The sequence below is a fragment of the Tachysurus vachellii genome, chromosome 15 (genome assembly GCF_030014155.1).
Source record: "Tachysurus vachellii isolate PV-2020 chromosome 15, HZAU_Pvac_v1, whole genome shotgun sequence".
Lineage (NCBI taxonomy): Eukaryota > Metazoa > Chordata > Actinopteri > Siluriformes > Bagridae > Tachysurus > Tachysurus vachellii.
In genome coordinates this window covers 17723774-17746359 of record NC_083474.1, presented here as the reverse complement: position 1 = coordinate 17746359, position 22586 = coordinate 17723774, and the positions used below count along the sequence as shown (strand labels likewise).

Sequence of the window (22586 nt, the reverse complement as noted above, 5' to 3'; positions counted from 1 at the left end):
TGCATGAAGAGACGCAGGACCCTAACCACAAGTCGCAGCCAAAGCTGAAAATACAGCCAAGTGGGATCGGAGAATATGTAGAAGGAATCCCTCATAATTCAGCCGGCTCCCTCGAGAGCCTACCGGGCATGCTCCTCTCCCAAACACACAACAAAAAGAGAGTGCATGTCCTCCACCATGATATGGGGGGGCAGGGATGCACGCATTTCTTAAAATGTTCATATCATATCATGTTTTTTCTTCCTGCCTAGCTTTCCCTAAAATATAGATATTTCTTTCCCTGCACTGGACAGATAAGACAGACAATTGACACACATACACAGAGCACTTCCTGAAGAGAAAGAAGCTGGAGTAATGTGACGTAGATGCCCTTATATGGACTTACTCACTTCGTCACGTGTCCTTCCTGTGTCCACGTGTCCTTCCGTGTCCACATAGAGCTTCAGACACAACTTCCTCACAGAAGCTTTCCCATAGCATCAGCCCTGACGCAGCGTTGAGTTCCCTCAAAAGGGAACCCTCACCTTCCATCACAGATGTTCAACCCTTGACAGCATCTTGTGACTCAGTCTTGCCTAAAACTTTACACTTACAACTAAACAGATTTACATTTAGGACAGGAGGAGCTACATAAACTAATTACTACAGCTTAATCAGCATGTTTGTTAGATCCCATTCCAACTAAATTACTGAGAGAAGTGTTACATACAGCTGGAGGGACTCTTCTCAATATTATTAACTCTGTATACCCTGGCCACTGTACTGTAACTCAGTTTCAGGGTGTTACACATCTTCTTATAGCCTAGGCCATCTTTGTGGAGAGAAACAATTCTCAAATCCTCAGAGAGTTCTTCGACATGAGGCAGTGGTCAGTATGAGAGAACTGTACGCAAAGCAGCAAATTTCAGCTGCTCTAATACAAGATACACAAATGGAACATGATGGACATGTGGCTTTGCATGGTTAAATGACATACAGCTGTTATCACTTAGGGGGTACTCACTTTTGTTGGCAGGTATTTTGACAATAATGGCTGTATGTTTAGTTATTTTTAGAGGACATTAAATCTATATTGCTATACAAGCAGCACATTGACTACTCTAAAATATATCCAAATTTCATTTATATAGTATTGTCCCTTGAGAAGATAAGCTAAAATGTTTTACAAAAACTCACTTTTGTGAAATGCTGTACAACAACAATCCCCAGCTTGTCTCTAGGTGGGATGTATTTATGTTCTGTGAGAAAATATCAACCCATTCATCTCTGTCAGGTCTCAGCCTGGACTTTTGGCCATGTGCTTCTGTTTATGTTCCATGTCACGTGTCTGCCCCACCCTTGTTTACTCCTCCCCGTTTCTGCACACCTGTTCCCTATTGTTAATCGTTATGTCTATTTAACTGTGCTGCGTTGCCGATGGCAGCACGGAATCATCGTCAATGTACCCTCGTCCTTTGTCCAGTCTAGTTCGTCTATGTTCCTGTTTAGTGTGTTTTAAGTTATTAAACCTATTTATTTGAAGCTATCCTTCATATGGGTCTGTCTTCATCCTCCCGATGCGACAATCTCTACAGGTAATGACATGAGCAAAATAACGAGCAATAAATTAAAACTCAAATCTAAATCATGTCACTTGAGTATGTCTGTCCTTTCATGAAATAAATGATAACATTCCAGGCAGAGTGCTCAGGGAATGGGCAGAACAGGTAGCGGATGTCTTTTCTAACGTCTTCAACTTTTCCCTGAGCAGTACCATTGTTCCTATGTGCCTCAAAACAACCACCATTGTCCCTGTGCCAAATTAGTCTTCAGGGTCCTGCCTCAATTACTATTGTCCTGTAGCTCTCACACCTTTGTGATGAAGTGCTTTGAGAATCTTGTAATGAGGCCCAGTTACCACCTTCACTGGACCCCCTGCAGTTTCCATATCATTCAAACCGCTCCACGGACAATGCCATTGCAATGACCCTTTATTTGGCCCTCACCCACCTGCACAATAAAGATACATATGTGTAAATGCTGTTCATAGACTTCAGTGCAGCATTCAACACAATCATCCCTCAGCACCTGATCAAGAGGTTGAGTCTGCTGGGCCTGAACACATCCCTCTGAATCTGAATCCTGGACTTCCTTAGTGAGAAACCTCAATCAGTTATGACCAGGAACGCTGAATGTTGATAAAACTAAAGAGATGGTTGTTGACTTCTGGAGAGCACATAGAGACCACTCTCCACTGAACATTGATGGATCCCTTGTGGAGATCATCAAGAGACCATCGAGAGCATCCTGTACAGCTGCATCACTGTCTGATTTAGGAACAGCATAATCTCTGATTGCAAGACCCTGCAGCGGATAGTAAAGACGGCTTCATCATTGGAGTCTCTCTTTCCTCTGTCACAGACATTTGCACCATACGCTGCATCTGCAAAGCTAACACTGTTGTGGGTGAGCCCACACACTGCTCACATAAACCCTTCTCCCTTCTGCCATCTGAAAAAAGGTACCACAACATTTGTACCCCCTCAGCCAGACTGTGCAAGTTTTTTCTGCAAGCCATCAGATTCCTCAAAAACCGAACTGAACTGTACACACACACACACACACACACACACACACACACACACACAACTGTGTGGACTGCACTGATCTGCACCAGATAAAAAACACATTGATTCAATATACATCCATGTTTACAGCACCGCCTACTGTATATCAAAGTGGTTACAGTACATGCTGTGTTCGCTGCCTTTGCACATTTAGTCTGTTGGTGTTTTGCACACCACATTTCAATATGTCATGAAACTGCTGCTATTACATATGTGTAAATATGTTTAAATAGAACCCTCTTTTTCACATTTCTATATTTTTCACAACATAATGTATAATATACAGTATGTACTGTATACGATAGACACTGTATAATTTACAGTATGTACACTTGTAGGTGCTGTTTTGTGTATTGTCTTGTAGTGCTTTGCATTGTTTGTTTGCACTGTCTTTTGTCTCACACCACACTTAGAACAACTTACTTTAAGTCGTTAGCTCTGTGATGTTCCTTGTAGCTCCATTTTGTTCTACGTAGCAGAATGGTCGAAACATGTAGAAACATAGTCTCATGTACTGTGTCAGCTATATATGGTTGAAATGACAATAAAAGTTTCTTGACTTTACTTGTCTCTTAGCCTCCGGAGATGATTCTCCACCCTTACCCCAAGATTTGTAACCTCTGGGTCTGACCCCTGAGGACCAGGTCCTAGATTCTTCCCTAGGTCTCTCAAATGATGTTGAGGAGACTATACTGAATGCTAGTGCTCCCTTCACCATAAGATTTTATGCCTTGAAATGGAAGCTCTTTCACCTCTGGTGTAAATGGCATCATCAGGATCTAATTAACTGCCCTGTTGGTACAGTGTTAGCATTCCTTCAGCCACAACTCTTTGAGGGCCTATCACCCTCTACACATGTCAGCCATTACTACCTTTTGTTGAGACCTCCTTGCGTAGGTCCTCTGGTCTCTAGCTTTCTGCATGGTTCTCGGCTGCTGAGATTTTCCTGCAGAACATGCGGAAAAATGAGTAGCCTGTACAAAGCCCTGACTTTAAATGTGCTGAACACCTTTTGGAAGAAAATTAACACTTATACCCCTTTTCCACCAAAAAGAACCGGGTGCTGGTTCATAGCTAGTGCTGGTTCAAAGTTGGTTCCACTGGCGAACCTTCTAAGAACTGGTTTGCCTTTCCATCGGTTAGAGAACCATCACAGAGCCGAGTCTGACTTCACTGTATACGTGTCACGTTTCCCAGCAACTTTAGCGCAGCAGTGGCAAACACAAACACAACATCAACAATGGCGAATGTTGCTTTACTGTTAATGCTCATGGCTTTGTGTAACTACATTAGCATCCAAACGCGGTGAATCCAATGTGTACATGCAGCTCCATGTAATTGGTATAAACGGAGGTTGTAATCGAGAAAGTACATAACATTGTTTTATCATTAAAACAGAAAAAAGTTAGCCTTAGCATGTAGCTACCTACTATTATGTGTGCTAAATAATTGATCATATTGCGGTAAAGTAAAAGTGTATTAAACATCGGTACATCGATCAAATGCGCTAACAGTAGCCCCGCCCACAGCCCCTGACACAAGAGGTTCTTAAGTCTAGACCAGCAACATTTTGGTGCTACTTAAGAACCACTTTTCCTGGTTCAGAGCCGGTGCTTTGGTTGTCAAAAAAGAAAGAACTGGTTCTAAATTAGGCTCTGCCTCCGAACCAGCACTCAAACTGCCTCAGTGGAAAAAGGGGACTACTGTGCCTCAGGCGTAAACATGGTGGTGAGCTCGTCTAACATACATTTGTAGGAATTCAATCCTGATTCCTGGCTCCACAATTTTTTCTCTGGTTCCCAAAAGTGTAGCATCAAAACTAAATGTTCTGAGAATGAACACAAGGTCAGGTGGAGGAAAGCTATATTAACAAATTACAAAGAAAACTGATCAAAATAACAACCTTCACACTATTTGGCTACACCACCCTGGGAATTTCACCCAAGGAGTTAACATTACAAACCACCAGCAATGGGGCACACATACAAAATAGATTGTTTATTGACAATTCTCTGGTAAAAACAAACACTTGTTCCTCTCCAAGCCAACCACTAAGAGTCGAAAACAAATTTAAGGTAGGGAAAAGGTTCAAGCTAAACTGTCAAACCATACCTTCCTTTCACACACAACGACTTGTGAAGGTGAAGAGTGCAATACATAATGAGGAAGACACCACCACTCAGGAGGGAAGTCTTCTACCCTCGGTCGTGTTAACAACACGGTAGTCCACTGAAAGTGACGTATCCCAGGTGGCATGCACATTTTTGTTTTTTATATAGTGGATCATGCCAGTGATTGGCTAAAACAAACAATTGAGGCAATTGTACCTCCTGCCATGTAAACAAAGGAATGGGGTTATATTTACTGTACATCTCTGCCTGAGCTATCATTTGAGAAAATATGGTTCAACATCTCTACATATAACACATGCACACAAGTGGAAGCCACAGTCCAACAAGGTATAAGGTAGGACAAAATAAAGAGCAACCATAAATGTAACGATGCAATGTAATTTGTAAATAATTACATTGCATCGTTACATTTATGGTTGCTCTTTGTATTGATGTAATGCAATTTGCAAATAATTTTCACCGTTAAAGCTTAATTGTTAAAAATGTAACTTTAAATGGTCCATTCACACTATTAATGTAAAGGCTTCTTCATGTTGTTAATGCTTATTTGTATATTAGTTGCATTATTATTTTTAATACATTTTATTATGTCCATAATTTCAGACTGGAAAGGATTTGAACAGCATTAAAATCTACTTCATCATGAGTGTTGTGAACTCCAGTTTACTACAAAATGTATCATTTGTGCGCCCAGAGTACTTTTTCATCAGTGGATTTTCTGGAATACCTTACAGCAAATATTACTTTGTTTTTTTACTTATTGTCTACATTGTCTCAGTGTGTGGGAACTCATTTGTCCTATTTATGATATTAAGCAATCGAAGTCTGCATATTCCTAAATACATGGGGATCTTTAATTTAGCTCTGGCAGATTTTGGTGAAACAAATGCACTTATTCCTAACCTTGTGAAGACTTTCCTTTTTGATTCACAGTACATAACATATGATGCTTGTTTAGCTAACATGTTTTTTATTTTTTTCTTTGCTGGTGGACAGTGTTTAACTCTTGTTGCCATGGCATATGACCGCTTTATAGCTATTTGTTTACCTCTGAGATACCATGCTATCGTAAATAACTCCTTTATGTTTGTGACTTTAACAGCAATATGGTTATTTAATCTTGTTACAATTGGTACAATGGTGGTTTTGGTTACACAACTTTCATTTTGTAAAACCATTGAGGTAAAGAGCTTTTTTTGTGACCATGGGCCAGTTTATAAACTTGCTTGTAATGACACCTGGATAAATTCCTTAATGGCAAATATTTGTATTGCAATATACCTCTATGCACCATTGACTGCCATAGTTTTATCATACATAGGCATTCTGTTGGCCTTGACTAAGATTACAACATGGGAGGGTCGTCTAAAAGCACTCAAAACTTGTGTCTCTCATCTGTTGATAGTAGGAGTATATTTCCTACCTGTAGTGAGTACATACCTTGCCGCTACAATATCCTATCTCCATCCTAATGCAAGGATAATCAATACTTCACTATCATTTACAATTCCACCCATGTTAAATCCCATCATTTATGTCTTGAACACAAAGGAATTCAGGGAATTTATAATGAAGATTCTTAAAAACAAAAACACCACAGTTCCTCAGGTACAGGCTTTAGAAAAGTGATACCACAGGACTGTATAATGCAGGGGTCTTCTTATCCACTAAGACCAGTATGTCTGCGTATTTATTTATTTATTTATTTATATATATTATTATAATAATAATAATAATAATAATAATAATTATTATTATTATTATTATTATTATTATTATTATTATTATTATTTTAGACAAGTACTAGCCAGAATTGAAACAAACTTTTAGGTGAATGTAAACACTCAGACTGACCAGGTTTGGATAAGACTGAAAACCATAATTCATCTTTTCCCTTTTTGTTCTTCCATGAGTATAAAGTAATAATGTGAACTAGTCCTTTCAGCATTTCCATTAATTCATTCTTATTGTATACTCCTATACAATTGTTGCAGAAGACCCAAAAGAGTGGTTTCCTTCTATAAAACTTCAATTCCTGGAGAATTTAGAAGAATGTGATCATTATTAATATAAAAAAATAAGATTTAGCTCACCTCACTAAGATGCAAATAGTACAACTCAAAGTACTAGTAATATTATTTTAAACAGAGTACATGATGTAAATGATTGTATCCATATAGTTGATTCTAATATTTTATTATTCTAAGTTCTCAGAATTGTATAATACTGTATATTGTATTGTGAACAACTGATCAGTCTTCAGTGTTTTTTAATGCAGTTTTTTAATTTTTATTTTTTACCAACTATTTATTAACATTTGTATGAGCTGAAGCACCTAATGCAATGCACATTAATTGTCTGTAAAATGTTTGAAAACCTGTAAGCATCCACACTGAAATATCTGATACCAGTTGTTAGGTTATTTCCAACTCAACGTCATCAATATTTTTTTGAGATATTTAATTCCTTTAATAATGTGTTGTTTTATAGCATCTGGTAGCTGGTTAGACAAGGTTGAATTTTTTTTAGGCAAGGAATTATAATGACAAAAATTCACACTGCCTCACAATTGGCCTATTATCCATTCTAAATAAAATCCAATATTATAATTACTATGCACCAAACCATAGTATGTTGAAATGAGAATGTTACCAAGATGGTTTACTATTTCCAGCTGTGTGGATTTGTGGACAATTTTATTGAATTCAACAAATTCAGCAATTGGTGTAACAGTTCACAGGTTTTTCTTTATGACATATAACATGAATGACATAAACCATGTGCCGTGCATAGACCTGGTAATGTATAAGAGATTTGCATCAATCTGTATATGCACTCGAATATAAAGAAAAACATAATTTCCAAAACCTCTGGAAATCTACTGGAAATCTTCACAACCTTACTAAAAGATTGATAAATGAGGCCCATAATCTCTTTCTGAAATCTTGATAAAATATGTTATGTGGTTAGCACTCTGTGTTGATGATCAAAAGATATGGATTCAAGCCCTTGCACCAGCAATCTGCCACTGCTGGGTCCTTGAGAAGGCCCTTATCCCTCTCTGCTCCAGGATTGTTGTATCATGGCTAACCCTGTCCACTGACCTCAACCTCCAAAGTTGGGATATGTAAAGAAAGAATTTCACTGTGCTGTAATGTATATGTGACAATAATAAAAACTGCTTCTTTTCAATGCCCCTGACCTCCCTCAGTATATGGCAGAAAACTGGCTTCTGGCTGGTACAATGAAGTCAAGTCAAGAATTCAAGAGTCAAGAAGCTTTTATTGTCATTTCAACCATACAAAGCTGTTGCAGTACACAGTGAAATGTGACAAAGTTTCTAGAGATTTATGGTGCTACATAAAACAAAGACAGAGCTAAGGAATTAGTAAGTAGTCTTAGCCACATAAAGTGCATCTGTGCAACCTGGTGCAAAGACAAAACAATACACAAAAGACAATTCACAAAAGACAATATACAAAAACAGTGCCAACCAGTGTAAATACTGTATGTTCAATCAATATTACATGTCAGGAAATACTGGAATGAACACATTAGTATTATAGAAGCAGTTGCATGAGGTATTGTAAAATATTGTGCAAAACATCAATGAAATGTAACTGAAATGTGAGACAGCATGTGCAAAGAGCAAAAACAGTGTGCACATTGTAAATTTTTCCAGATGGCAGGAGAGTGAAGAGTCCTCACTATCCACTGCAGGGACCTGCGATCCAGGACGGTGCAGTTCCCAAACCAGACAGTGATGCAGCTGCTCAGAATGCTCTTAATGGTCCATCTGTAGAATATAGTCAAGATGGGGGAAGGGAGATGGGCTTTTCTCAAACTTTGTAAGAAGTAGGGATGCTGCTTGGATTTTTTGGTGATGGAGCTGGTGTTGAGTGACCAGGTGATGCTCTCCGTCTAGACGAACACAAAGAAATTTGGTGCTTTTGACGATCTCTACAGGAGATCTGTCAGTGTTCAGCAGAGAGTGGTCAATCTGTGCTCTCCACAGTCAACAACCATCTCTTTAGTTTTATCAACATTTAGAGACAGGTTGTTGGCTCTACACCAGACAGTTAGCTGTTGCACCTCCTCTCTGAATGCTGACTCATCGTTCTTGCTGATGAGACCCACCATGGTTGTGTCATCTGTGAACTTGATGATATGGTTTGATCTGTGCATTGCTGCACAGTCATGAGTCAGCAAGGTGAACAGCAGTGGTCTGAGCACGTAGCCCTGACAGGCTCCAGTACTTAGTGTGGTGGTGCTGGAGATGCTGTTCCCTATCTGGACTGACTGAGGTCTCCCAGTCAGGAAGTACAAGATCCAGTTGGAAAGTGAGGCTTTTAGTCCCAGCAGTCTTAGCTTCCCAATCAGGTGCTGAGGGATGATTGTGTTGAATGCTGAACTAAAGTCTATGAACAGCAATCGTACATAAATGTCCTTATTGTCCAGGTGGGTGAGAACTAAATGAAGGGCTGTGGCAATGGCATCATCCATGGAGCGGTTTGGATGATATGCAAACTGTAGGGGGTCCAGTGAGGGTGGTAACTGAGTCTTGATGTGCCTTATGACAAGCTTCTCGAAGCACTTCATTACAATGGGTGTAAGTGCGATGGGATGACAGCCATGGAGGCAGGACTTCTTTGGGACAGGGATGATGGTGGTTGTCTTAAGGCATGTAGGAACAACAGTGTTGCTCAATGAAATGTTGAAGATGTCAGTGAATATATCCGCTAGCTGTTCTGCACATTCCCTGAGCACCTTGGTAGGAATGTTGACTGGTCCAACAGCCTTCGTTGGGTTAACTCCGAGTAGTGTTCTCCTCACATCAGCCGTGGATAGACAGAGTACCTGATTGTTGGGGGGAGGGATGGTCTTTCTTGCCGCTAAGTTCAAGCACCTCAAACTGCACGTAGAAGACATTCAGCGCATCTGGGAGGGAGGCATCACTATCACAGGCAGGTGAAGCAGTCTTGTAGTTCCTGATCACCTGTATGACATGCCACATCTGCTGGGTGTCTCTGCTGTTCTACAAGTGGCTGTGGATTGTCTGGGCATGTTCGCGCTTTGCTTCTCTGATGGCTCGGGACAGTTTGGCCCTTGCTGTTCTTAGGGCCGCCATATCCCCTGTTCTGTGCTAAGTCTCTAGTCTTCAGCAGCGCAAGCACTTTAGCAATCATCCTTCTGGTTGGAGCATGTGGTGATGGTCTTGGGTTGGTGACCAGCTACATTGGCAAGATGACATGACCGTCTACAAGACCATCACCACACTCACCATTCAGAAGCTGTGATTGACTGCAAACCACTGCTGAAGTCTAGAGATTCCACCTTAGAACAGGGGACAACATGGCTTTAAGAACAGCAATGGCCACACTGTACTAAGCCATAAGAGAGGCAAAGCTCACACATGCCTAGAAAATCCACAACCACTTCCTGGATGGCAGAGAAACCTGAACAGCACACGAACAAAGCAATCACAAACTACTTCTACTGTTGTTTTGAGATGCAAAACAATGTAGAGGCAATAAAGACCATCTCTCCCACCAACAAACAGGTACTCTAACCATGGCTGATGTGAGGAGAATTCTATGCAGAGCTAACCCATGAAAGGGTGCTGGACCAGACAACATGCCATGCAGAGTGCTCAGGGAATGGGCAGAACAGCTAGCGGATGTATTCTCTAACATGTTAAACATTTCCATGAGCAGTACCATTGTTCCTATGTGCCTCAAGACAATGACTATTGTCCTGTCGCTCTCATACCTTTGTGACGAAGTGCTTTGAAAATCTTGTCGAGAGGACCAGTTACCACCTTCACTGGACCCCCTGCAATTTCCATATCGTCCAAACTGCTCCACGGACAATGTCATTGCAATGACCCTTCATCTGGCCCATACCCATCTGCACAGTAAAGATAAATATGTGTGAATGCTGTTCATAGACTTCAGTTCAGCATTCAACACAATCATCCCTCAGCACCTGATCGAGAGGCTGAGTCTGCTGGGCCCGAACACGTGTCCAACGTATCTATATCACATGTATGCCCATCCCCTGTCTCCCAAAAGAGGGGAATCAAACCTTAAAAAGAAGACGGCACAAACATCCATGCAATACTAGAAGGTGGGTTGTATTTACATTACTGTCTGATTTAGTACACGAGAAATTATAGTTCCATGTCTCTACATAGAAGGCATATTCGAAACCTGAACCAAAATAAGCTAATAAGGTATTGGATAGGGTTAAAAGGAGTATTTAAGGAATTAATAAAAATACTTATAAAAAATGTATAATTTTAATAAAAAATGATTAAAACTCATCTTAAATTACATTATCATTTCTACAACTCTTTGGCTATGAGTCTTGTAAATGTAAATGGCTCATTCATGTTATATGATAACTTACTGTATACTGTGTATGTCTCTCTATTCAGAAAAGAACATCAACAGCATTAAAATCTACTTCATCATGAGTGTTGTGAACTCCAGTTTACTACAAAATGTATCATTTGTGCGCCCAGAGTACTTTTTCATCAGTGGATTTTCTGGAATACCTTACAGCAAATATTACTTTGTTTTTTTACTTTTTGTCTACATTGTCTCAGTGTGTGGGAACTCATTTGTCCTATACATGATATTAAGTAATCGAAGTTTGCATATTCCTAAATACATGGGGATCTTTAATTTAGCTCTGTCAGATTTTGGCGAAACAAATGCACTTATTCCTAACCTTGTGAAGACTTTCCTTTTTGATTCACAATACATATCCTATGATGCTTGTTTAGCTAACATGTTTTTTATTTTTTTCTTTGCTGGTGGACAGTCTTTAACTCTTGCTGCCATGGCATATGACCGCTTTATAGCTATTTGTTTACCCCTGAGATACCATGCTATTGTAAATAACTCCTTCATGTTTGTGACTTTAACAGCAATATGGTTATTTAATCTTGTTACAATTGGTACAATGGTGGTTTTGGTTACACAACTTTCATTTTGTAAAACCATTGAGGTAAAGAGTTTTTTTTGTGACCATGGGCCAATTTATAAAATTGCTTGTAATGACACCTGGATAAATTCCTTAATGGCAAATGTTTGTATTGCAATATACCTCTATGCACCATTGACTGCCATAGTTTTATCATACATAGGCATCCTGTTGGCCTTGACTAAGATTACAACATGGGAGGGTCGTCTTAAAGCACTCAAAACTTGTGTCTCTCATCTGTTGATAGTAGGAGTATTTTTCCTACCTGTAGTGAGTACATACCTTGCCGCTACAATATCCTATCTCCATCCCAATGCAAGGATAATCAATACTTCACTATCAGCAACAATTCCACCCATGTTAAATCCCATCATTTATGTCTTGAACACAAAGGAATTCAGGGAATTTATAATGAAGATTCTTAAAAAGAAAAACATCACAGTTCCTCAGGTGCAGGGATTAGAAAAGTGATATCACAGGACCGTATAATGCAGGGGTCTTCTTATCCAGTAAGGCCAGTGTCTGTCTTTTTGTTTTTTGTTTTTAAATGTATTTGTTTATTATTTTATTTTACTTTAGACAAGTACTAGCCAGACCTGAAACAAACTGTTAGGTGTAAGTAAGCACTCAGACTGACCAAGTTTCGATAAGACTGAAAACCCTAATTTATCATATCCCCTTAAATGAGTATAAATTAATTCTGTAAACCACTTCTTACAACATTTCCATTCATTAATTCTTATTGTATATTCCTATACAAGTGTTGCATAAGAGCCAAAACAGTGGTTTCCTTTCATAGAACTTCTATGAAACTTAAATTCCTGGAGAATTTAGAAGTTGTGTGAAAATGTGATCATTATAAATGATCATTATACAATATAAAATAAGATTTAGCTCAACTCACTTAGATGCAAAAGTACAACTCAAACTACTAGTAATACTATTTTAAATAGAGTACAGTACATGATGTGTATGATTGTATACATATGGTTGATCCTAATATTCTATTATGCTGCAAAAGGTCTTAAACAGCTTGCTCAGAATTTGTCTTCAGTGTTTAATGAATTACTCATTTCTGAGTAATTTTGTACCAACTATTTATTAACATCTGTATGAGCTGAAGCACCTAATGCAATGCACATTAATTGTCTGGAAAATGTTTGGAGCTATCTGCAAGCATGCTCAAATATCTGATACCAGTTGTTAGGATATTTCCAACTCTGAATTTTCCTTCTAAAGACATCAATAATTTTTTGAGATATCTAATTCCTTTAATGTAAAGATGACAAGGTTGCATTATTTTTAGCAAGGAATTAAAATGACAAAAATACACACTGCCTATTATCCGTCCTAAATAATATGTTGATATGAGTATGCCAATGTTACCAAGATGGCTTACTACTGTATTTCCAGCTGTGTGGATTTGTGGACAATTTTTGCCAAAACTCTTCATGTCTAAAGGAGGAGTTTTGTTTTCACAGTTCACAGGATTTTCTTTATGACATAAAACATAATTGATGTAAAATATGTGTTGTGCATAGAACCCGTAGACTGTATTAGTGATTTGCATCCACCTGTATATGCAATTGAGTAAAAAAAAAACAGCGTTTCCAAAATCTTTACAACCTTACTAAAAGATTGATAAATGAGGCCCAAAATCTCTTCATAAAATCTTGTTAAATGTTGTTAAGTGGTTAGCACTCAGTATTGATGTTTAGAAGATTGGGTTTCAATTCCTTGCACCACCATGCTGCCACTGTTGGGTCTTTGAGAAGGCCCTTAACCCTCTCTGATCCAGGGTTGTTGTATCATGGCTAACCCTGTCCTCTGACCCCAACCTCCAAAGTTGGGATATGTGAAGAAAGAATTTCACTGTGCTGTAATGTATATGTGACAATAATAAAAACATTTAGTATATGGCAGAAAAACTGGCTTCTGGCTGGTACACTTCTAACCAAGTTGACAGCTTTGACACTGGACTGACAATATATTGCCTCATTATAACAATATAAACACAAAATAAATCAAACTCTGCCCAAGGTACTGTAAAGTTTGTGTGGGTTTGTGTAAGCCCTTCTTTACCTACCTCTAAACAATTTATTCTCACTATTATGTCAGGCCCTTTGGCAGAAAAATGACATTCCACATTACCAAATTCAGAGTTATCAAAGATAATATCACTATATATATATATATATATATATATATATATATATATATATATATATATATATATATATATATATATATATATATCACACAATAAATCTATAAACTCACTCAGCATTTGCACTTTCATTTCATTAAAAATATTAGAATGCTGCTTGATACCTGGTAGTATATTTAAACTCTGCACTTTGATGACACATTATGACTGTTAACATATCACAGAAGATCAACATCAATTTCTTAAATGTTGCAACATTATTAAATTATATCATTTGTAGTTGTGGTTGGATGTATTCATTCATTAATTTTCTACCGCTTATCCGAACTACCTCGGGTCACGGGGAGCCTGTGCCTATCTCAGGCGTCATCGGGCATCAAGGCAGGATACACCCTGGACGGAGTGCCAACCCATCGCAGGGCACACACACACACTCTCATTCACACACTAGGGACAATTTTCCAGAGATGCCAATCAACCTACCATGCATGTCTTTGGACCGGGGGAGGAAACCGGAGTACCCGGAGGAAACCCCCGAGGCACGGGGAGAACATGCAAACTCCACACACACAAGGTGGAGGTGGGAATCGAACCCCGACCCTGGAGGTGTGAGGCGAACATGCTAACCACTAAGCCACCATGCCCCCTGGTTGTATGTATAATGAACCTAATTATTCCCTCTTTAGTCAGTAAATTCTTACAACCACAGTTCAGGAGACCAAGATTTTCCTTCTCTCATTCAGCAGGTCATTGCATATATCTTTTGCTCATCAAATTCACTCCCAGCTCTTTCATAAAATGAATTTACTCAGTGGTTCTTTTAGTATTAACTGAAGGACCTTTAAAAGTAATCTGGGTTAAAACAAATTTACGTTGGAAAAAATAGACATATAGTAAATCAGGTTATAAAATAATAATGAATATTATATATTTTACACTACTGGCACTGTTCGCTCTAAGCCTTAGAAGAAAGCATGATCAGGGTGAACACCTTATTGGGCAAATATGGTAAAATCATGTTTTCTTTAGTTTCTTTAAAATCAGTTTCTTTATTCTGTATACATTTTATTACAAAGGACTTCTTGCATATTGAACATAATTATGTGGTTGAAGGTTTGGCTACTTATTATATTATATGGGAACTTAAATCTAATCAGTAGTGGAATAACTAAACTATTATGCTTAAATCATGGGGTTTCATCAACAACCAAGAGTAATGCTGGGCAGTTCTTGTACATTTTTATTTTTTACTTACTCTTTTTATATTATTGTCTTTACAGTTCATTTACAAGTTTACATTTACAACCATTTTCATCCATGTTAAATCCCATAATTTATGTTCCCTTTTGAAGGAACTGGCTGCTGCATCATGGCTGATGCTATAGGAATGCTTCAAGTTGTGTCTGAAACTCTGTGTAAAATTACTCAGTTAGGTCATGTGACAAAACAAAGCGCGTTAGGAAGGATGGCGAGCAAACAGTTCAGAAACTGCATGCATTTAGGTCCAGTTGCATTACGTGGGGCAACTCCTTTTTTGTTTGATAGAGGAACGTATACATACAGTTTGCATTGCAGTACTTTTTGTCTCCATGTGCGTCATGGCTCAGGTCACTCGTCTGTCAAAGCAGCGTGCCGGTTTCTGACTTGGTGGTCGCAGGTTGAGTTAGCGGAAGTCGAATGGAGAATGAGATGAACGAATGAATCCCTTTCTCTCATCCTCTCAGCTGACTCTAATGCCTCCTCTTTGGCCTTGGGACCCCTCTCCCGACCTGGATCAGTATATAATGTCTGCATCTGACACTGAGAAGCTCGATGTGGACAATGAGAAGCAAGCAGCAGTCAAATTTCTATCACATTCTGTGGAGTTTGAAGTGCTCCTGGAGGTGATTGCACATGCTGTTGCTAAGCTTATCTTAGATTGCTCTCATGAAAAGGTTAGCATTGTCTGCTCTAAGCTTTATGACTGCTACCTAAATTCATGCAGCTTTCAATCTCCATGCAGACAGTTTCCATTTTTCAGAGACCTCCACATTCTCCTGATTCTCCTCATTGATGTGAGTCTCTGAAAAATGGCTTTCAATATTACCTTAGTTTATTTATTTATTTATTTTTTGCTATTTACTCATCATTTGAGCTCTGCAAATCAGCTATGATATTAACATATGCATTTAAGTATGAAGAAAATGATTTTGATTAGTACAAAGATGATTTCCAGTGTTTCAGTGTTTGTGTTAGAATTCATGTAAAAGCTTCAGATCTTATAACTTTTGCAGATCTTACTTTACTGACACCTCACTGCAGTATATAATAATAATAATAATAATAATAATAATAATAATAATAATAATAATAATAATAATAATATAATTAATTATTATTATATTTGTTAATTATAATTACTACTTATTAACTAATGATATTAGATAAATATATGTACAAAAATACTCTTACTAGTCTTATGTTTGTAATATAATTATCTTGATATATTGAGTAACCTATCCTTCATTAAAGATCTTTTCACTTGCTAATATATCAGTTTTTTCAGTGCTTACATGTTTGCAATTCCTGTAATGTAGAAAATAAATTTGCATATATGGTATGTTGCCAGGTTTTGATTCCCAAAAGAGAAATTATACCATAAGGGTTATATTTACATCACTGTCTGAGAAATCACGTGAAAATTAAGGTCCACCATCTCTACATATAATGCATGTACACAAGTTCACACAACATTAAAACAAGGTACAGTACAAAGTAAAGCAAAAAAGCGCAATTCTAATATAATAATTTTCATGACTAATTATATCATTTTTATTGCTACAGATCTATTGGTATGCACTGTATACTTTAAATCTAATCTATGATGAATCTGTGTGCTTATTTTTGGTATAATTTCTTATGTCTAGTTTTAGGTTAGAGAGGATGTGAACAAAATCTCCATCATCATGAGTGCTTTGAACTTCAGTTTATTACAAAATTCATCATTTGTGCGTCCAGAATATTTTTTCATTAGTGGATTTTCTGGGCTTCCATTAAGCCAATACTATTATATTTTTTTATTTTTTGTCTATATTGTTTCACTGTGTGGAAACTTAATTGTCCTATATATGATATTAGTTGATCGAAGTTTGCATATTCCTAAATACATGGGGATCTTTAATTTAGCTCTGTCAGATTTTGGTGAAACAAATGCACTTATTCCTAACCTTATGAAGACTTTCCTTTTTGATTCACAGTACATATCCTATGATGCTTGTTTAAGTAACATGTTTTTTAATTTTTTCTTCTTTGGTGGGCAGTCTTTAACTCTTGTTGCCCTGGCTTATGATCGCTTTATTGCTATTTGCTTACCTCTGAGATACCATGCTATTGTAAATAACTCCTTCATGTTTGTGACTTTAACAGCAATATGGTTATTTAATCTTGTTACAATTGGTACAATGGTGGTTTTGGTTACACGACTTTCATTCTGTAAATCAAATGAGGTAAAGAGTTTTTTTTGTGACCATGGGCCAATTTATACAATTGCATGTAATGACAACAGTATAAATTCCTTCATGGCAAAATTTTGTACTGTAGTATACCTCTATGCACCATTGACTGCTATAGTTTTATCATACATAGGCATCCTGTTGGCTTTGACTAAGATTACAACATGGGAGAGTCGTCTTAAAGCACTCAAAACTTGTGTCTCTCATCTGTTGATAGTAGGAGTATTTTTCTTACCTATATTGAGCACATACCTTGCTGCAGTAGCTTTCTCTATCCATCCTAATGCTAGGATAATTAATACTTCGCTATCAAGGACTATTCCACCCATGTTAAATCCCATCATATATGTCTTGAACACAAAGGATTTCAAAGTCTTTATAGTGAAAATGCTTAAAAAGAAAACCAATATAATTCCCCACGTGCACACTATAACAAAGTGATTTGTATCTGATATGTAAATGACTGAGATGTGGGCTCAATTTGTTTGAAATTAAAACCTTAAATTAATTAAGAAAATTGTAGTTCGAAAACTATGTATTTGTATGAACTCCAGTTTTGCTAAAATGCTTTTCTTTCATAATCTTTTCACAGAAATTACATGAATTTGCTGTAAAATTAAGACCAGCCCTCCAATTTTTCACTCACATTCCTGCTTCTACAATAATAAATAAATGTTTATAAATAAACATTTATTTATTTATTTATTTATTTGTATTTTTTTAATTTGTAGGCAGACATCAAGGCTTTAAATTGGCACTTGTAATATTATTTAAGCATATAACAATGATATACAGTGCATGTGATTTAATGATTCATGTCTTCATTGTGAGAATTATTATTTATAATATTTTGATGACTTTGTGATTCTGGTGGTGATGATGGTATTTTAGTTGGTGCGTGGGCATTTTAATGTATTTAACATATTTCCTGTTTTGAAAAAAAAATCCAAATCTTTTATCTTAATTTGTATGTGCGCTTAATTATATTAAATAGATCCTAATGTACAGGATACACATGCATGTACACTATTGCAAAGATTTGTGGACATCTGACACCTACATGTGAGCCTTTCTTAAACTACAGGCAAAACATTGGAACCACACATTTGTACAATTGTGTAGAAAGGCTGTGGAGTCAAAATTTCCCTTTCACTGGAACTACAGTAAGTGACCTAGCCCCAAGATGATCCAACATGACAATGATGTGTAGGTTGGAATGGATGAACTTGAGGTGTCTTCACAGTACCCTGACCTTGACCCCAGTGAATTTTCAAATCCCGACAGCCTCCTCAGCAATGTGGAGGGGATTATAACAACAAAGCAGAGGCTAAATCTGGAAAGGGATGTTCAACAAACATGTTATGTTTGGGAAATGCATATACAAGAGTATGCAAGAGAGTGTGCAAGAATTTTACTTTTGGTCTATTGCGCCCATCTTGTGGCAGTTCCACTTTTTCCATTACTACTCAAGATAAAGCCAATTATAAAAATAAATTAATTTGAGGGAGGCCTTTACTATACACCTAAAAATAATAGCAACAACAACAAAATCAATTTAAATTATCGTTTTTTACTTTACTTATTGTATGTATGGATGGATTTTGCTATTCATGGAATAAATCTGAGGGGTTGCCTTAAAGAATTAATATCTCTCATTTGCTTTTAATAGGAAATTTTTTTCCTCCCTGTATACAGCATTTTAACATCCAATAACTGTGATTTTCAGAAAGCTTAGGGTATTGAAAATGAGTACAATTTCTACATATTTTTGACAAATATTTTAATGTTTTGCTTAAGGTACATTTTTATAGCCAGGAAAAAAAAGGTTCCTGATTTTTGTTGTCATGCAAAGTGGGCAAAAACAGGTAAAACGGCAGTGAGAGTTTATTTCTGAAACACAGGAAAAGATCTAAATTGTAAGGCAAAGTTGTATTCAAAGAACAGGCAAAGAACAGTACAAACAATGTAAAAAACACTCAAAAGTCCAAATCAAAAATCCAAAAACCAAGAAGAGAAAAAGATCAGAGAAATCAGATAAACACACTATATGTAGCCTTGTAATGTCAGGTTGGTCTAGTGTTCATGTGCGTTTATGTAGCAGATGTAAATATGAACAGGTTTTTGTAGATAAAAGTCTATTGATGGTGAATGTGACTTTTGAAAATTAAAGTCTCGGATTGGCATTTTAGTAGACTGTGTCTTCTGTAAAACGTAGTTCTCAGTGAATCCATGAATTAAATTGACATTTGAAAATTTTGATCTTATGCCTCAGAATTTATTGGCTTTTTCCAGGTCATCACAAATATAAACTATTTATCATTTGTATTTATCATTAGTGCTTTATTTTTTACACCCACAATTGCTTATATAAATGTGTATGGTGCATATACTTAATTTCGATTTATTTACCTGTTAAAGTAAATGATATAGTGAAGTTGGTAATTAGGCATGGTAGGGGGTAACTGTGCTGTTGTTTTATCATGTTGTACTGTACATGCCTTTCATTGTAGTGCTTTAACAGATGCTAACTTCTTATACTGTACTGGCTTCTCTTGAATTCTGGGGGTGTGATGTAACTAAAAACACAGTGCAGCTGTGGAGTGCTAAATATCTGTTGCTGAATTAATAAACAACTGCCATCACAACTGTACATTCATTTACAGAAATAGATTCTATACACCTAAATCATCAAAAACTTCATAAATCTAATAAAAAAATCTATTTTTATTCAGTTATTTATTATGTTCTAATAATAGGTTACTCTGTTGCATGTTATTCCCTAAAGGAATTATAAAAAACATGAGTTTAAAAACAAAACAAAAGAAAAAAAACTGAAGTTTAAAAAAACAAGCTCATTTAACTCACAAAAAAATAAACATTTCAGCTGTAATTTTAACAGCTACACATTTTTCTTTTTGCTTTTGTTCCTCGGACAATTGTGAGGGTTGAATGTTCAGACAAATACATACAGGAAATAAACTGAGTTATTGCTATTTTATTTGTGTTCATATTAAGTCCACATATTCAATTAAAATATATATTAATAAATGTTAAAAAAAATAAATAATTTGCACTCAAAGGTACGTTCAACCAACAATTAATACAATACGCTAAATATGTAATTTTGTTGTCCTGTTTTACATCTCAGAGGTACATGTAATTATTACAAGAATTACAGGTAATTCAATTGATCTGCTTTCAAAACTCTTTGTTAATAATTAACACTTTTACATTAAATGTGGTGACACTTTTTGTGGCTTAAAAAATTTCAGTAACTTTTCTTGCAGTTCTTCAGTCTTTAGACTATATATGATAGGGTTTAACATGGCTGGCAGTGTAGTGGACACTGTAAGGACTGCTGTGAACTGATCAAGTGATTTCACTAATTGCAAGTTCCCTAGTATGTAAGCCAAAATCACTGGCATATAATAAATGAGGACAAGGACCATGTGAGTAAGACAGGTGTTGAAGGCCTTCCAGCATTGATTTTTAGATGCAATTCGTAACACTGCCACGACCACTATGACATATGACAAAATGATAAAAGTAAGAGGGCCAAGCAAAAAAGCTAACGTCTTGGCAGTAGCCAGATTTCTGTTATAAGAAATATCACCACAAGCTAACTTGTATACTTGGCCATGCTCACAGCAACAGCTTTGCACCACAGTTGTCCTACAATAGGACAGACGACTGGCTAGAACTACAGGGTAAAGTTCAATCAGAAATACCAAAATCCAAATCCCAGTTATAATGAACAACATCCTTAAATTAGTATTGATAGTAGGGTAGCGCAAAGGAAAGCAGATAGCAATTAGGCGATCATAAGCCAATAGAGCCAGTGAAAAGGATTCCATGTCACCAAAAAAGTGCATGAAAAACATTTGGGAGAAACAGGTTTCAAAACTGATGTGATTAAGATTAAATACAAACACAGGAACCATTTGTGGAATAATAACACTGTTTATAGAAATGTCAACTACAGCAAGGTTACAGACTGCAAGAAACTTGGGGTTCTGTAAACTGGAGTTCATCAAGATTACAGAGAGAAGTATACAATTACATAGCAGAGTGATCAGGTATATAATCCCCAGTGCCAACATCAGGTAGTTCTTATTTCCCAAAGAATTGAAAGCAATGAGATAAAATCCATCAGCAAATGTAACTGTTCCATTAGTGGAATTAGAGCTTAAAGTCATTTGAATAGCTTTGTCACACCTGGAAAAAGGAAATAATACTTTGTAAGTTTAAATAACAACTACACAAATATATGAAATATATTTATTTTTTAAAGCTAGTAAAATCTAAATTAAATTTAGAGTTCAGTCATATTCGCAATATAATGCTCAATTATATTAAATGCATATTAGAAGCTTGACTTACAAACCAGGTCCAGACTCCACTCTGATAGCAGAGTGAATATCACAAATATAAAGAGGAAAAAAAAATATGTAAAATGGTGAATTGGGAATAATTAGTAATTGTGTGTACCAACAAAGAAACAATTAGCTTTGCAGTTCAACTAATTATACCAAAGCTTTCTTCCAAGTATCTAATTAGAGTCTCTAAATCGTCTATTTAGTAGTTATTAATGTTAGCATTTCCAACCAGTTACAGAACTCACGGATATGACCCTCAGGGAAAACACTAGAATAATTCAGAGCTTGTCATTTTCTCCTTACACAACAGAGGTCATAACTAACCACAGAGGATCAGCACAGAAAAAAGAAAAGTGAAAATAGCATTATTATTATAGTTTAATCATGTATACTTATCTGTTTAGTTTTATATATGCTACTTGCTTATTTTACTATTATTGCTGGATAAATTTGAATATTGGTTAAAATTGCTAGTATATATTATATAATTAGCACTGCCAGATTCTAGCTCCAGGGTCCCATAGTCTAGCCCAGGGGTTCTCAGCCTTTTGCAAGCTGCCCCCAAAGCAGGTTCATTGCAGTTGGGGCCCCCCACACCACCTTGCATAGATAGATAGATAGATAGATGGATAGATAGATAGATAGATAGATAGATAGATAGATAGATAGATAGATAGATAGATAGATAGATAGATATTATCATTATTATGAGTAGCAGTAGGCCTATCATCATTACAAGGCAATTGCTATATCATTATATGAGGTTACATGCTTTATTGTTGTTGTTATTATTATTATTATTATTATTATTATTATCATCAGAAGGC

The 22586-nt window shown here is 36.7% G+C and overlaps 4 protein-coding genes across 4 annotated transcripts; 3 read left to right on the top strand and 1 right to left on the bottom strand.

Moving 5' to 3' along the window:
• Nucleotides 1-5341: 5341 nt before the first annotated feature.
• Nucleotides 5342-6367, top strand: LOC132858092 (putative gustatory receptor clone PTE01). The gene has a single exon (XM_060888294.1). The coding sequence runs from the start codon at nucleotides 5381-5383 to the stop codon at nucleotides 6365-6367; it is 987 nt and encodes a 328-aa protein (XP_060744277.1). The 5' UTR covers nucleotides 5342-5380.
• A 4815-nt stretch (nucleotides 6368-11182) lies between these two features.
• On the top strand, nucleotides 11183-12196 carry LOC132858570 (putative gustatory receptor clone PTE01). Its single transcript, XM_060888954.1, has one exon. It carries the CDS (start codon nucleotides 11210-11212, stop codon nucleotides 12194-12196), a length of 987 nt encoding a protein of 328 aa, XP_060744937.1. The 5' UTR covers nucleotides 11183-11209.
• Nucleotides 12197-16752: 4556 nt separating this feature from the next.
• Nucleotides 16753-17824, top strand: LOC132857985 (olfactory receptor 1M1-like). The gene has a single exon (XM_060888139.1). It carries the CDS (start codon nucleotides 16838-16840, stop codon nucleotides 17822-17824), a length of 987 nt encoding a protein of 328 aa, XP_060744122.1. The 5' UTR covers nucleotides 16753-16837.
• Nucleotides 17825-20610: 2786 nt separating this feature from the next.
• Nucleotides 20611-21579, bottom strand: LOC132858569 (olfactory receptor 52K1-like). Its single transcript, XM_060888953.1, has one exon. The coding sequence runs from the start codon at nucleotides 21577-21579 to the stop codon at nucleotides 20611-20613; it is 969 nt and encodes a 322-aa protein (XP_060744936.1).
• Nucleotides 21580-22586: the final 1007 nt, after the last annotated feature.

Excerpts from the sequence above, each read along its gene's own strand:
- LOC132858092 (XM_060888294.1), top strand. The coding sequence starts at position 5,381 with ATGAGTGTTGTGAACTCCAGTTTACTACAAAATGTATCATTTGTGCGC.
- LOC132858570 (XM_060888954.1), top strand. The coding sequence starts at position 11,210 with ATGAGTGTTGTGAACTCCAGTTTACTACAAAATGTATCATTTGTGCGC.
- LOC132857985 (XM_060888139.1), top strand. The coding sequence starts at position 16,838 with ATGAGTGCTTTGAACTTCAGTTTATTACAAAATTCATCATTTGTGCGT.
- LOC132858569 (XM_060888953.1), bottom strand. The coding sequence starts at position 21,579 with ATGACTTTAAGCTCTAATTCCACTAATGGAACAGTTACATTTGCTGAT.